We start from the raw sequence: 16920 nt of genomic DNA, 5'->3' as shown, positions 1-16920 counted from the left end.
GCTGTACTGTTTGGGCATATTTTGATCAGCACGAGAACAAATCAATGAATCTCTAACCAAAACTCAGTTAATCGGGTCAGACTCCAGTGACAAGTGTTAACTATATGATGCTATATAAATTATATAACAAAACTGGACTAGCTACACTAATATAGCGGCTACAAGAGCAAAAAAGAGTTTAGGAATCATAGAGTCATAGTGATGTACAGCACAGAAACAGACCCTTTGGTCCAACTCGTCCATGTTGACCAGATATCCTAGGCTAATCAAGTCCCATTTGCCAGCACTTGGACCATATCCTTCTAAATCCTTCCTATCCATATATCCATCCAGAGGCCTTTTAAATGTTGTCATTGTACCAGCCTCCAACACTTCCTTTGGCAGTTCATTCCATACACGCACCACCCACTGCCTGAAAAGGTTGCCCCTTAGGTCACTTTTAAATCTTTTCCCTCTCACCTTAAACCTATGGCCTGTAGTTCTAGACTCCCCCCACCCCAGGGAAAAGACCTTGTCTATTCATCCTATACATGCCCCTCATGATTTTATAAACCTCTATAAAGTCATCCTTCAGCCTCCGACGCTCCAGGGAAAACAGCCCCAAACTATTCAGCCTCCCCCTGCAGCTCAAACCCTCCAATCCTGGCAACATCCTTGTGAATCTTTTCCGAACTGTTTCAACTTTCAGAACATCCTTCCAACAAGGAGACCAGAAGTGTCACAATATTCTAAAAGTGGCCTAACCAATGTCATGCACAACCGCAACATGACCTCCCAAATCCTCGTGCACTAACTCACCTCCTGACTCCCCAAAGCCTGTCCAAAGGACAAGTCAGGACTGTGATGGAATACTTCCCACTTCCCTGGATGAATGCATCTCCAAAACCACTCTCAAAGCTTGACACCATCCAGGACAAAGCAGCCTGTTTGATTAGCATCAGATCCACAGAAAGCCATTCCCTCAATGATGAGCAGCAGTAGTGTGTACGACCTACAAGATGCACAGCAGAAATTCACCAGAGCTTCTTTGACCTTCTAAACCCACAACCACTCCCACGTGGAAGGAGAAGAGCAATAGAATACCACCACCAGACATAGGAATCCCTACCTCTTGCAGGCTCCCCTCCAAGCCTCTCACCATCCTAACTTGGAAATATATTGCTATCCCTCGAGTGTCACTGGGTCATAATTTTGGAACTCCCTCTCTAGTAATATTAAGATTGTCCTGACAGCACACAGATTCTGGCAGTTCAAGGCCGGAGCCGGAGCTTCTCAACCAGGTATGGGCGATAAAGGTTGGCCCAACCAGTCATCACCCACAAATTAATTTTAAAAACAAAAACAAGCATCTACGTTACATTAAATACGCGAGACTTTAGTTCATCTGAAGCCACCAAACTGTGCCAGGATACCATGTTTCTGACAGCCTGCTCATTGACCTTGGGATACAGAGTCAAGCTCAATCTATGCTCTGCTCCAAATTCCAAACCACCCAGTTTCCAACAGAAGCTTCTGAACAGATTTGGACTGTAAACCACTCGCCTTGGTTCTTAACTCCACATTTTGAGTGTAGTGAATCAGTCAGAGAAAAATCTAATTTTACTGACAATTTTACTGAGTGTCCTTGATAAGTACGTACCTATCAGGCAGGGAGGAAAGGGTCGTGTGAGGGAGCCGTGGTTTAATAAGGAATTGGAATCCCTTGTTAAATGGAAGAGGGCGGCCTTTGTAAAGATGAGGCGTGAAGGTTCAATAGGGGCGATTGAGAGTTATAAGGTAGCCCGGAAGGACCTGAAGAGAGAGCTAAGAGCAGCAAGGAGGGGACATGAGAGGTCCTTAGTTGGTAGGATTAGGAAAAACCCTAAGGCTTTCTATAGGTATGTTAGGAATAAAAGAATGACTAGGGTAGGAATAGGTCCAATCAAGGATAGTAATGGGAAGCTGCGTGTGGAGGCTGAAGAGATTGGGGAGGCACTGAATGAATACTTTTCGTCAGTATTCACTCAGGAACAGGACATTGTTGTCGATATGAATACTGAGGCACGAATAAGTAGAATGGATGGCTTTGAGATATGTAGAGAAGAGGTGTTGGAAATTCTGGCAAGGGTGAAAATAGATAAGTCCCCTGGGCCTGATGGCATTTATCCTAGGATTCTCTGGGAAGCAAGGGAGGAGATTGCAGAGCCATTGGCCTTGATTTTTGTGTCCTCTTTGTCTACAGGAGTAGTGCCAGAGGACTGGAGGCTAGCAAACGTGGTTCCCTTGTTCAAGAAGGGGAGTAGGGATAATCCTAGTAACTATAGGCCAGTGAGTCTCACTTCTGTTGTGGGCAAAGTCTTAGAGAGAATTGTAAGGGATAGGATTTATGCTCATCTGGATAAGAATAATGTGATCAAGGATAGTCAGCATGGTTTTGTGAAGGGCAGGTCGTGCCTCACAAACCTTATTGAATTCTTTGAGAAGGTGACTAAGGAGGTAGATGAGGGGAAAGCGGTAGATGTGGTATATATGGATTTTAGTAAGGCGTTTGATAAGGTCCCCCATGGTAGGCTACTGCAGAAAATACAGAGATATGGCATTGAGGGTGAGTTGGAGGTTTGGATTAGGAATTGGCTGGCTGGAAGAAGACAGAGGGTAGTAGTTGATGGCAAAGGTTCATCTTGGAGTGCCGTCACTAGCGGTGTTCCGCAAGGATCTGTTTTGGGACCATTGCTGTTTGTCATTTTTATAAATGACCTGGAGGAAGGGTTAGAAGGTTGGGTGAGCAAGTTTGCGGATGATACGAAAGTCGGAGGAGTTGTAGACAGTGAGGAAGGATGTGGCAGGTTACAGCGGGATATAGAGAAGCTGCAGAGCTGGGCAGAAAGGTGGCAAATGGAGTTCAATGTAGCTAAGTGTGAGGTGATTCACTTTGGTAAGAGTAATAAAAAGATGGGGTACTGGGCTAATGGTCGGATACTTGGTAGTGTGGAAGAGCAGAGGGATCTTGGTGTCCATGTACACAGATCTCTGAAAGTTGCCACCCAGGTAAATAGTGCAGTGAAGGAGGCATATGGCGTACTGGCTTTTATTGGTAGAGGAATTGAGTTCCGGAGTCCTGAGGTCATGCTGCAGTTGTATAAGACTCTGGTGCGGCCGCATCTGGAATATTGTGTGCAGTTTTGGTCGCCATACTATAGGAAGGATGTGGAGGCATTGGAACGGGTGCAGAGGAAGTTTACCAGGATGTTGCCTGGTATGGTAGGAAGATCCTATGAGGAAAGGCTGAGGCACTTGGGGTTGTTTTCATTGGAGAAAAGAAGGTTTAGGGGTGACTTGATAGAGGTGTACAAGATGATTAGGGGGTTAGATAGGGTTGACAGTGAGAACCTTTTTCCACGTATGGAGTCAGCTATTACAAGGGGGCATAGCTTTAAATTAAGGGGGGGTAGATATAGGACTGATGTTAGGGGTAGGTTCTTCACTCAGCGAGTCGTAAGTTCATGGAATGCCCTGCCAGTAGCAGTAGTGGACTCTCCCTCTTTATGGGTATTTAAGCGGGCATTGGATAGGTATATGGAGGATAGTGGCTTAGTGTAGGTTAGGTGTGCTTTGATCGGCGCAACATCGAGGGCCAAAGGGCCTGTACTGCGCTGTAATGTTCTATGTTCTATGTTCTATGTAATATTTTAACATTTCTCGCAACAACATCATAAGTGCCATCACTCCTACCTGAACAGGAGTAAAGGGAACACTGCACATATTATGCATGTTTGACAAAAGCCAGGATTTATCATATTTCTTTCCAAAAGGAATCTAAAGAGAGAACAAAAATATTTTGTCATTTTCATACCTAATATTTAACTTTACAAAATCCATTTGCAAAAACTTTCTAAATTAACATTTGAATAAATATATTTGGAAAATAACACAAAGACTCAAGCTACTGTATTATACCAAAGTTTGAACTTGACTAGGCATAGAGTTCAGCATGGAATGAATGCAGTCAAGTAATGACACCATTCTCCGATGGCTTGGTGGTTAAATGCACTTCATAATGTTGTATACTGTGAATAACTTAAATGCATAGTTACTCAGTTTCAGTTCTAGTCTATAAAGCATTTGTGGAGCACAGAACAGGGCACACATTGGTTGTGTTAAGTGTATCTCTTTCTGGCACAATTTACATGGGAACAGAGTTGAATGGGCTGGGGCTTTTCCTCTGTCAGGAGTGGGGTAGCAGGGAGCAAAGATAGTGAGAGAAAGATTCTGGGAGCAAGCAGCAAGATAGAAAATAGGAAAACTGTTACAAGTTCTCAAAAGGAACCAGACTTATGAACAAAAGGTCTCCAATCTTGTACACCTACACGGTGATCCACACAGCAACCCAGTATCAAACACACACACACGACAGAAAAATAAAGATGAGAAAATAAAGTCCTACAGTGATTTTAAACCAGGATCGGCGTGCATTGGCGCTTGCATTTCTCTCTGAATTTTGCTTCACTGTAACTTGAATGCTTGAGGGCCCTCCATCACGGTCATGCCAACTGTCCAGGCGACGAGATGGTCTTGCACCATACGGTGTACTGAGGATTAAAAGACAGATTTTTAAAAATTACAAACATTTAAAATCAACCTAATTGGAGATTGCTTACTGTATCACAGTACCGTCACATGAACATAGAACATTTCAAGACAGAGAAAAATATGCTGTGCTTAACAGGTTACTGCCAAACTGAGTGTTCAGTTTACATTTCAGTTACAGTATGATAACACAGATAATACACAGCACTAACTGACTGCTGCTGAAACTTGTACTCTGTACCGTAGTATTTCTATCAACCATTTGGGGCATAGGAGGTTGTCTGCTTCTGGCTGATCTGCCACCCCCTCATTTCACAGTCAGAAGATTGTGGGTTCAAGCCCCAATTCATTAGATCTGACCTCATAATTCATGCTAATGTGTCCAGTGCAATCAGGTCCCACCTTTTGGATAAATTAAAGCAACCTGATGAACAATTTTTGTCGTGGGCCCATTTGACATGCTGGGACTGTGTGTGGTTCACCGCACACCCTCATCTTGTGAGTGAATAAAGAATGCAGTTGGTGGCTAAACAGTTTGTGTCAGTACGGAGGGAATGATACTGCTGGTGCAAATTCAGGGCAGGATATTTATGTCTGCAAATCTGTATGCTGAGCCTCTGACGTGCTCTTGGAACAGTATTTATATGGGGCTGGTCCAGTTTAGTTTCTGGTCAAGACAATCCTTAGGATAATGATAGTGGAGGAGTCACTGATGGCAACGTCATTGAATATCGAGGTTAGATGATTAGATTTTCTTTTGTGGAGCTGGTCATTGGCATCACGCAAATGCCAGGCAATGTTACTTGCCGGTTATCCTGAACTAGACATGGTCCACATTTTCCGCACGCATTTGGACTGCTTCAATATCTGAAGAATCAGAAATTAAGCTAACATTGTGCAATCATCAGCAAACATCCCCATTTCTGATCTTATGTTGGACAGAAGGTCATCGATGATGCAGCTGAAGATGGATGGGCATAAGACACCTACCCTGAGGAACCTCCTGAAGAGTTGCTCTAGAGTGGAAATTGACCTCCAACAACCACAACCATTTTACTTTGTGCGAGGCAAGATTGCAACCAGCAGAGATTTCCCTCAGATTTCCATCATCTCTAATTTTGTTTAGGCCCACGATGCCATAATCTTCAAATACTGCCTTGATATCAAGGGCAGTCACGCTCATCTCAGCTTTGGAATTTAGCTCTTATGCCCATGTTTTGTGTACAGGATAGACTGGGGCAGGTTTCCACATTGTCAGGTAGATGCCAGTGTTGCCATTGTACTGAAACAGCGTGGTGAGAGACACAGCTAGTTTTGGAGCACTAGTCTTGAGTACTATTGCTAGAATGTTGTCTTTTTTTAAGGGCAATGCTGAGCAGTGCTGTTTTTTTATTTTCTTTTTATCAAAGGGCAAGTCCCTGTTTTTTTTTGTTTGTCTTTTTTAAAATTTAACCCCACACTACTACCTAAGTGCAGTAGTGCTTATTTTTCCCCCAGCACCCATGGTGTGTGTGTGTGCAGGTGAGACACAGAGTGAAGGACACAATGGAATGTTGTCTTTAAGTGCTTTCAGTCATTTGATATCACGTGATTGAATTGGCTGAAGACTAGCATCTGTGATATTGCAAATCTCAAGTGAAGCACCTTCCAAAACTGCAATCTCTACCACCTCAAAGGAGAAAGCACGCAACTGCTTGGGAAGTTACCAGCAAGTTCCCCTCCAAGCCACTCACCATCCTGACATAGAACTAGATCACCACCTCTTCACAGTCGTTGAGTCACAGAGTCAGAGAGATGCACAGCACAGAAACAGTTTGGTCCAACCCATCCATGCTGACCAAATATCCTAACCTCATCCAGTCCCACCTGCCAGCACCCAGCCCATATCCCTCCAAACCCTTCCTATTCATATACCCATCCAGATGCCTTTTAAATGTTGCAATTGTATCAGCCTCCACCACTTCCTCTGGCAGCTCATTCCATACATGCACTACCCTCTGCTTGAAAAAGTTGCCCTTTAGGTCTCTTTTATATCTTTCCCCTCTCACCCTAAACCTATGCAATCTAGCTCTGGATTCTCCCACCCCAAAGAAAAGACCTTGTTTATTTATCCTATCCATGCCCCTCATGATTTTAAAAACCTGTATGAGGTCACCCCTCAGCCTTTGACACCTCAGGGAAAACAGCCCCAGTCTATTCAGCTTCCCCCTATAGCTCAACTCCTCCAACCATGGCAACATTCTTGTAAATCTTTGTTGAACACTTTCAAGTTTCACAATATCCTGTCGATAGGAAGGAAACCAGAATTGTACGCAATATTCCAAAAGTGGCCTTACCATAGTCCTGTACAGCTGCAACATAACCTCCCACTTTTATACTCGATACTCTGACCAATAAAGGAAAGCATACCAAACGCCTTCTTCACTATCCTATCTACCTGTGATTCTACTTTCAAGGAGTTATGAACCTGCACACCAAGGTCTCTTTGCTCAGCAACACTCCCTAGGACCTTACCATAAAGTGTATAAGTCCTGCTAAGATTTGCTTTCCTAAAATACAGCACCACATTTATCTAAATTAAACTCCATCTGCCACTAACTATACCTCCTATGTTCACATCCAAATCATTTATATAAATGACGAAAAGCAGTGGACACAGCACTGATCCTTGTGGCACTCCACTGGTCACAGGCCTCCAGTCTGAAAAACAACCTTCCACCACCACCCTCTGTCTTCTATCTTTCAGTCAGTTCTGTATCCAAATGGCTAGTTCTCCCTGTATTCCATGAGATCTAATCTTACTGACCAGTCTCCCATGGGGAACCTTATCGAATACCTTACTGAAGTCCATATAGATCACGCCCACCGCTCTGTCCTCATCAATCCTCTTTGTTACTTTTTCAAAAAACTCAATCAAGTTCCTGAGGCATGATTTCCCACGCACAAAACCATGTTGACTATCCCTAATCAGTCCTTGCCTTTCCAAATACAGGTCAAAATCTCAGAACTCCTGCCCTAGTGACACTGTACACACCAAGGACTGTAACCGGTCAAGATGATAGCTCAATTCGGGATGGACAATAAAGGACCTGGCCATTAACATTCACACCTCACAAATGAGCAAAGAAAACTTTTTAGAATGCTGGGCCATTAGATCTTTACCCAATGATTATAGCCAACATGGTAAGCTCAGCAGTGATAACATTTAACATTGTCATTTGCCTGCCAGGCTAAAGAATTTCAGCATCTGTGTATCTGCATGCTTAACATGTACCAGGAAATGATTGGACCATCGGATCTGTATTACCGTTAACCCCACGTGACCATGATGCTTAACTGCTAACCTGTCGGATGCTAATAAAGCCACTGTTTTAAATAGCTACAATTACCTGGATTTGCCTATTTATAACAGGCAGAGTAGCAGAGGACAGTTATAATTGGTCAGGTACTGGCTTTATGTGCAGCGGAGATTATTCAGTCATTAATAGATAGTAATACAGTACGTGCCATGAGTCAGACATGTACTGCAATATTGTCAGTACCTAGACAAGCAAGATGAATAACCTGGCAAATTGCAGTGGAATTGGTTGAAAACTAACATAGGCTTGGAATTTATACATTGCCTTTCACCTACTGAGGATGCCCCAACACCTTTTAAAACATATTTCTGATGTCTATTCACTGCTGTAATATAGGAAGTGCAGATTGTACACAAGCTGCTCCCACAAACAGCAATGCGATAATAGCTACATCATCTATTTGTGATGTTGACTGACAAACTGGCCCAGGACACATCAGCATCTCCCATACCATGGTGGAATCATTTACGTCCATCTTGAGGTTTGCAGATTTGGTCTCCGTTTGACAGTATAGACAGATTTTCTTTTAAATGCTGACACTTATAAACTTCGGAGTACAAGGAGCACAAAGTGAGCATGCAGCTGCACTAAGCAAGGAATGCAAATGCCTTGTTAGCCTTTGGTGTAATAGAATTAGAGCATGGGGGAGCTAATGATATAGAAGTAATGCTACTGGACTAGCAACTGAGGTGGCCCAGGACATATGGGGAATAAACACTAAGCACTGGAGCTTTGAATGAGAGTCATACAGGGCTCAAGATATTAACCTGCTTCCCCTCTCTACACTCCACCAGGTCCAACGGGTTTATTTTAAATCACAAGCTTTCAGAGTGCTGCTCCTTCATCAGGTGAAATGACTTGTGTGGTGGAGGCAAGTGCAATGGAAGTAAGTTCAGTCAAGGCATGAATTATTTCAAGACGATTATTTGAAGAGAAACAACTGGAGGAGAATAGAGAGCCAACATAGACACAATGGGCTTAACGGCCTCCTTCCTCACCCTAATAATTGTGATCGTTTTATTATATGTAGAAGCATTCAAATAAAGGCACACTACTACAGCTGCTGGAGATCTGAAATGAAACAAAGTTTGGCAGCAGGTATGGCAGCATCTGTGGACAAGGAAACAGAGTTAATGCTCTGAATCCAATGACTCTCCTTTACAAGTCATATTTAGACTTGAAACTTTAACTTCCACTCCACATTTGCTCGAAGACCTCCTGAGTTTGTCCAGCACTTGCAGCTTCTGTATAGCAGCATGGCAGCTACGATTTTACGTGTAATTAGGATAGAGTGATTCCTCTTTAGTTTAAGCAAGACCTCTCCCTTTCATTTCCAAAGTCCTAAGGGCTGGAACTCTCAAGACACAAAATTTACTAGAATATGCAACTAATGGTTAGGAACTAGCAAGTGAGATCAGATAGATAGCTCTTTTCTTGGCTGACACAAATGGGCCAAGTGGTTTCCTTCTGTGCGATAAATCATAGAATCCCTAGAGTGTGGAAACAGACCATTCGGCCCATTGTGCCCACATAAACCCACCACTCTATCCCATCTCTGTAACCCTGCATTTCCCAGGGGCTAATCCACCTAGCCTGTACATCCCTAGGCACAATGGGCAATTTATTACAGCCAATCCACCTTATCGACATATTTTTGGATTGTAGGAGGAAGCTGGAGTGTCCAGAGAAAACCCACGCAGACATGGGGAGAACGTGCAAACTCTACACAGACAATTGCCCAAGGGTGCAATCGAACCCAGATCCCTGGCGCTATGAGACCATGTTTTATGATTTCCAGACAATCTCTAATGGAACAAAGCCAATTCTCCTGCTCATGTCCTGATCTAATTTTGGCAAAAGAAAACGAGTGAATTTGTCATTGGTGTAGTTTGCTTGCTAAATTCCTCCTAATAATTTTAAATGGTAGATTTTCTGGCAAGAAAAACCTGAAAGTTGTACAGCTCCTCAGACTATCCAAAGCAGCTTTAGTATTACATCTAAAATGCCATCATTGATCTGGCAAAAGCAGCAACTTTAACTTCTAGCTACTGTTAAATCCTCCAGTTTACCAGCAAATCAGTAATCTTCACAGATGTGCTACATGGATGAGTCACCCTCGACTCTCTCCTTACTCATCGAATTTTCCATTGTTCTCTTTATCACCTTATCCAAACTCACTATTAGCACCTCCTTAGGTACAATCTTATACTATCAAAATCAGCCACTGTTAATTACTGTTGACACAACAGTCTGGAAGTCAGAAAGATTTCAAAACCGTTTGCCTTTGCAGAACATTAATTATACGTGCATCTTGGGCAAAACTACTAAATTTGCTCAACATATGACCAGTTAGCATTCTGGGCAATCTTCAAGAAAACAGCATGGACATTCGAGACTACATTTCCTTCCTGACTGGTGTCAATGGTGGCCTGCATTTGGGTGGCAGGAAGCTAAACAAAAGAGCTTGGCCATCTTTAGTTTTGAGATATACCAGAGTAAATTGGTTCTGCAGGCCCAAGCACTGCCCAAGTTTCAAACTGAAGGAAGCAGATCAATCACTCAGCCCGCAAGTGTGTGGCCTTATTGAGTGATCTGTAATGTGGATTTATTTGTGTGGACCTTAACCTTGCCTCCAAGTCCTGGAAGTCTTGATAGTCCAGGCAAATTTCCATAATCTCTGTTTCACTAGCCTCATGCAAAGTTAAAAGGCTGCTCCCTCTCCTGACTGTGCGGAGCAATGCAATCTAAGGATTTTAAGTGGTTGTCTTATGGAAGGAACAAATTCAGCCTGGGTGTCTTTGACGTGTTTCACAGAGAACAGAGGACGTAGGGCAAAGACAAGGTACAGTCTTGGCTTGGCACCCGCACCCACAACTGGTCACTCAAATGTCAGATCTGCCAAGACTTCTGCAGCCACGTCTGCGAGCATCCATTGCAAAGTATAGGGAAAGGTGATCGGGGTAAATGGAATTATGCATAAACCAGCATAGAATAATGGACGGCCAGAGACCAGGAGGGGAGGGTTGAGGAAGATATAGCAATGCATCATTAATTTAGAGGTGACACCATTTTGTACAGTTGAAATTTTAGCTTTAGATTTTTTGTTTTACGGTAGTAATACAGATAATAAAGAAAGTCTGTTTGTAATGATGTGTAAACCTCCTACCAATCCCAACATAAAGATAAATGACTAAACTAAAACATGGTCTCTTAGTCCCCATTGGTGGCAATAATGGAAACAGTGCTTGTGAAATTCTCAAGCCAAAACATTTTTGGTGCTAACATTAAGCTGAAGATAACTCCTCTTATTCCAAAGTGAATTTGAGGATCATCAGATCAGCCAGGATCACACTGAGTAGTGGAGCAGACTCGGCTGTGAAATGACAAGCCCCTCATGGTATCATTAACAGTGTAATACATGCAGATTGCTACTCACAATCGTGACCGTGGTGACTCATGATCATTCATAGTCACATCGCCATCATCATCCTCGAACCGCGACCGTGGGTTGGGTCCTCCACTGCCTCGATTCCTAGATTTGTGACTTCCCTCGCTGTACATCTTACCCCGGAATGGACCGCGTCCTTTCTTTTTCCGAAATGGAAAACCACCCCCAACTCTGTCGTCATGTTCTGGAATAAAACAGGCAAACTTTTAAGTACAAATCCATTACCTGGGAAGTACGGTGGTTCTGTCATCAGCACTGCTGCCTCAAAGCGCCAGGGACCGGAGTTCAATTTCACTCTCAAATAACTGTGCAAAGTTTGCACATTCACCTAGAGTCTGCATGGGTTTCTTCCGGATGCTCCGGTTTCCTCCCACAGTCCAAAAATGTGCAGATTAGGTGGATTGGCCATGTTAAGTTGCCCATGGTCTCCAGAGATGTTTAGGCTGGGTTGATTAGCCATGAGAAATGCAGAGTTACAGGTGGGTCTGGTAGGATGTTGTTCAGAGGGTCGGTGTGAACTTGATGGGCCTGCATCCACACTGTCGGGATTTTATGAAAAATTATTATTCAAAGGGTGGTCTGGATTGTTTAAGTTTTCTAATTATGTCACTTTAGCAGCAGTTATTCTGTCTCGTGCCCTTAATAGAATTTCTCTAAAAATGCTCAAAAAACCCTCAAACGTAACTTAAACTGACAAAAACAGCTTTCCTGCATGTCCTTAATGGCCCACAATTCTAAAAATCAAGGAGGACTTGGTTTCTGTGCTCAGAACCACATAAATGGCTATAAAACAGCCACTTGGCCCTTTATCTGTGCTAGGTCTGCAAAAGAGCAATTTACCTAAAAGCATTCAATAGCTGATCTGAAGCTGGGCAATACACTAGATTTGACAACTGAAGGCTTCAGAAGAAAATCAGATAGATTGCTCTGTTAGCAGATTGCCAGAAAATACCTTTTGTTTAGCTATCACAACAAAGTATGAGGGTGCGTGGCTCAGATCATCTAAACAATAGATCGGCTTAGTGTTTACCAGCAAAAAAATGTTACTCAACACCAGAAGGTTATTACCAAACTAAAATCCAACCAACAGTCAGAAAACCCTCATGACAGGAAGGAGAGGATGCCTAAAATTGTGGTCGTAGCATAGAATCAGCAAACACAACTATATTAGTTTATGTAGCAATAGGTCAACTATATAATCAGAAGTAGTACATACAATAATGCAGAACTTTCATTCATCACCAGAAAGGAAGAGAGATGTGTGCGTGCAGCTTTGTGATCCCATTGTTGTAGAAATCCCCAGCAGGGGCCAGTACCTCCAAGTAGTTCTGGGGGCATTCCAGCAGTAATTTCAGGTCTGCTTTTAAACTGTGTAAATCCCTATGATAGGGCCAGCAACCAACAGTACCTGGTTCTGAAGTAGAAGGCTACAACTCAAGAACAAGTCGGGCATTGGAAAGGATTTGTAAAAGAAAAATGTGGATTTAATACAAATATTATATAAAAGCAACTAATGGGGACCAGTTTGTCACCAAAGTCTTAACGGGGGGGAAAAAAAAAAGAGGAGAAACATATAGAGTTCAATATTTTACCTTTAGGGAAATACTAATCAAACACAAACCAATGAAATTATCATCTAATGTCATAAGTCAGTCTATGTGCTTGAACAGTTACAGAGTTGACTGAAGTTAACTTACAACTTTCAAATGATTTGCATTATTGTTCAATAGCCATGAATATTCAGATTTGAAGTGACCTCCAATTGATTGCCTTCATGTTCACTACTGAATTCATCCTTTTTCATATACACACCAGCAAGGTTACCAGTTAGTCTGGTGATCTGTACGTCTTGTTACTTTTAGATGGGAATAAGGGTTAGTTGGAGCCCTCTCCTCTCGAAACCACAAAGTTGGGTTATCAGGACCCACTGCAACCATAACACATGACTTGGGCCATCATCAGTTTTATTAATTGTGATTGGTGATAAGTTTGGTGTTTCAACGCATCTGACCCGAAGAATCTATATACCAGTGCCATTTTTGATTCAAGGATTAAACCAAAGTGATATCCACCTTCAATAAGTTGCCAGTAAAAGATATCATAATACAACAAGAGGAGAAACAGGATGAAATAAACTAGTTTATTTGGAAGCTCTAGCTTTCAGAGCGCCGCTCCTTCTTCAGGTGTTTTTAATGTAGGATTTACATGTGATGTCACGCACAAAGGCAGTACTGCTGCACTTGCAGTTTTGAAATGAGGTTCAGTGGTGGGAAGAAGGGGTGCTTCCAAATAAACCTGTTGGACTATAACCTGGTGTTGTGTGATTTTTAACTTTGTACAGCGTAGTCCAACACCAAAACAAGATGTTGTCTGTCATTTCAGTCAATATTTATCCCTCACACGTTAACTAGTCTTTAACTTATTGCTGCTTGGTGTATACAAATTGGTTGTTCATTTCATTGCATTGCAATAGTGACTACACGACAAAAACATTTCACTAGCTGAGTGCGCTTTGGTATGAATGGAAGGTATAAAAGGAGTTTAATTCCTAAACCAAAAAAAATGGCACATCCAGCAATGCACTAGTACATAAATTTAACGCATCAGACCTGAAGAATCTATCACCAATCACAATTAATAAAACAGTGACAAGGAGTTCAAAGTGTTTGGACAAAAACAGAAGTGAACGGTATAGGAAGGCATTGCAGTCTTAACCACACAAACAATTTTTCCTGCTTTCATGCTACATGTACTACCCATCTACTTCATGAAGATAACAAAATGGCAAGCCATCCTTATTAGCAACCAATAGACCATGTTGGAAGGATACCTGTGGCCATTAGCTAAGGTTAAAATGTTTGTATCGACTCCTCTGCAGCGCAATAACCAATCATCATTTCTGATCCAGACTTAGAGGGGGAAGTACAGACAATAGAAAAAAGGGTTGCTAAGTTTAAAGAGCATCACTGCATTGTGACATAGCACTCCCAAAAGAGGTGAAGGCACAAAGCTGAAGCAAACAAAATTCTGGAGTCTCATGACAGTGACCAGATGTTTCGACATTAGAATTTGCTCAATTATATCTTACATCCAGGTATTTTGAAGAGTTAGCAACATTTCATTTCTTAAAACTGTAAGCAGCCCCACAAAACAAACTGAATTAGTCTGAAAAGAAAAGGTAAGCTTGTTAGTTTCCACAAATGATGTAATTTGAATTCAAAATCTGAAATGAAAATCTAATAGGAGCCATGCAGCCTTTAATACATATCTGATTCAATGATATTCTTTAGGGAAACAAATCTGTCACGCTGATCCAACCTGACCATGTGATTCCAGACCCACAGCAATTACTTAACTGGTCTCTGAAATCTCTGGCAAGCCACTCAGTTATAACTGCTACAAAGTCTAAAGTAAATAAATTAAATCAGACAGACCACAAGACCTCGACATAGGCACCATCAACCCAGCAGATGGTGGCAACTTAATGGCATACATTTAGGAAGAGAATTGTCTGGGAATCCTCAACATTTGAGAACCAAGTCTCACTGCATCAGGTCAAGCATGACCATGGAAATCCATCCTGTTGGCTGAGGAATCAGCACCTTCCAAACCTGTGAACACTGCCATCTAGAAGGACAAAGGCAGCAGACACATGGGAATACTACCACCTGCAAGTTCCCCTCCAAACCACACAATGACATGACCGTTTCTTCGCAGTCACTGGAACAAAATCCTGGAAATCCCTTCCTAACACCACAGTGTGTCCCTCCAACACAGGAACAGCAGTTCAACATGACAGTTTAGCACCACTTTCTCCAGGGCAAATAGAGATATGCAATAAACGCTGACCTAGATAATAAAGCTCCCAAAAACATTGCTTTTTTTCCTGAGATCTAATTACTCGCAGACATTTCATTGTTTCCTTGGCTCAGTTACAAGCCTACGAATTAGAGCCTCAGATCTGCTCCTCTATTTGATAAGACCATCGATGGTCAGATCGTAGTCTCAACGTGACCTTTCTGTCAACCCCATAGTCTTACTCCCCCTCAGAAGCAAAAATCTAGCAAACCCAGCATTATTCAACAACCCTGCCTCCATCCTTGTCTGGGTAAAAGAGTTCAACAGATCAACAAACCTGAGATTAAAAAAATTTGCTTCGCCATCTAAAAAAAACCCCTTATTTTTGAAAGTGGGTCCCTAATCCATGTTTATGATCACCCAGGATCTTATACGTTGAAGAAAGATCATCTCTCATTCTTCTAAACACCAATTGATATTGGCAATGCCTTTCCAACCTCTAAGGGGAGTAAATGTGAAACGGATGTGTTCGCCACGCTGGGAAGTTGATTTGCAGAAGTTTTGTCCCTAGTCTAGGTGACATCTTCAGAGTTTTGGAGCCTCCCGTGAAGCACTGCTGTACAGTGTCTTCCGAAATTTATTTGGTTCCATTTCTGCTGCTTCCAGTTGCTTGTTGTAGTGGCCGGTATATTGGCTGGTCTACAACAATGTGCTTTTTGATGGAGTCCGTGGATGAGTGCTATGTTTCTAGAAATTATCTGGCTGTCCTAAGCTTAGCTTGTCCTATGATCATTAAGTTATCCCACTCAAATTTGTGGTCCTTGTCATCAGTGTGTATGGCTACTAAGTACAGCTGGTCATGGCATTTCGTGGCTAGTTGGTGTTTGTGGATGCAGATTGCTAGTTACCTGTTTGTCCTTTATAGTGTTTTGTACAGTGTTTGCTTGGAATCCTGTAAAATGCGTTAGTCCTGCACATGATGGGTATAGGGTCTTTTGACTTGGTGAGCACTGAAGACATCACCTAGATAGGGGATAAAACGTCTGCAAAACAACTCCCCAGCTTGGCAAACATACCCAAGACCACGACAATTGGCACCTGAGCTACAAACCTTAAGTAAACATGAAAATTCAACCAAGAAACTTCTGTCACGCATGTCCTGGGTACACACTGCCTGCATCAACTGAGCTGGTGGATGCCAGAATGTTGCTTACCATAACAAAATCAGTTTAATACTTCACTACCCACCAGCTCCCAGACTTTGCATCATTGCGATTAAGCATTAATGTTTACAGCAGAGAAACAGCTCATTACAGTACCAGCTCTTTGCTGCAGCAAGCAGACTGCACCTTTCGCACTTTCAAATGCCAGTGTCAGAACTTTTAAAATACATCATTAAGGCTTTTATAAACAATATACAGCAACAAGACAGATCGCGGGTTTCAAAATCTGGCAAAACTTTAAATTTATTCGGTCATCCTCAGTTGCCTTTTCTCCACCACTCTCCACAACAGCATGTTTACCCCTTCCCGATAATTATATCTGAAACAAACATGTTAGCCAGTGGCGAAGTGAAATTAAGCTTGGGTGTCCAACATCATTGATGACAGGAAAGACTGAAGATCAAGACCTAAAATGCTGGTCCAGTCAGCAAGATCCACATCCCATGAGTGAATAAAATAAAGGATTGCAAAAGGATGTACTGCCCTTGTAATTTGAGTGACAAAAGATGTGTTTCAGAGGAATGCA

The 16920-nt window shown here is 42.3% G+C and overlaps 1 protein-coding gene across 3 annotated transcripts in view; it reads right to left on the bottom strand.

Annotated features, from left to right (window-relative positions):
• nxf1b (nuclear RNA export factor 1b) overlaps positions 1-16920 on the bottom strand; it is a 75346-nt gene that overhangs the window by 36759 nt on the left and 21667 nt on the right. For all 3 annotated transcript variants that reach the window (XM_072550925.1, XM_072550927.1, XM_072550926.1), the window contains 3 exons: positions 11362-11557; positions 4424-4568; positions 3712-3795 (listed from right to left, as the gene is read on the bottom strand). In XM_072550925.1, coding sequence (XP_072407026.1) covers positions 3712-3795; positions 4424-4568; positions 11362-11557 — 425 coding nt within the window. The remainder of the gene's footprint in view (positions 1-3711; positions 3796-4423; positions 4569-11361; positions 11558-16920) is intronic.

The sequence above is a fragment of the Chiloscyllium punctatum genome, chromosome 31, assembly GCF_047496795.1.
Source record: "Chiloscyllium punctatum isolate Juve2018m chromosome 31, sChiPun1.3, whole genome shotgun sequence".
Classification (NCBI taxonomy): Eukaryota; Metazoa; Chordata; class Chondrichthyes; order Orectolobiformes; family Hemiscylliidae; genus Chiloscyllium; species Chiloscyllium punctatum.
Note: the sequence above shows the minus strand (reverse complement) of the source record. Positions and strands in the feature narration are given on the sequence as shown.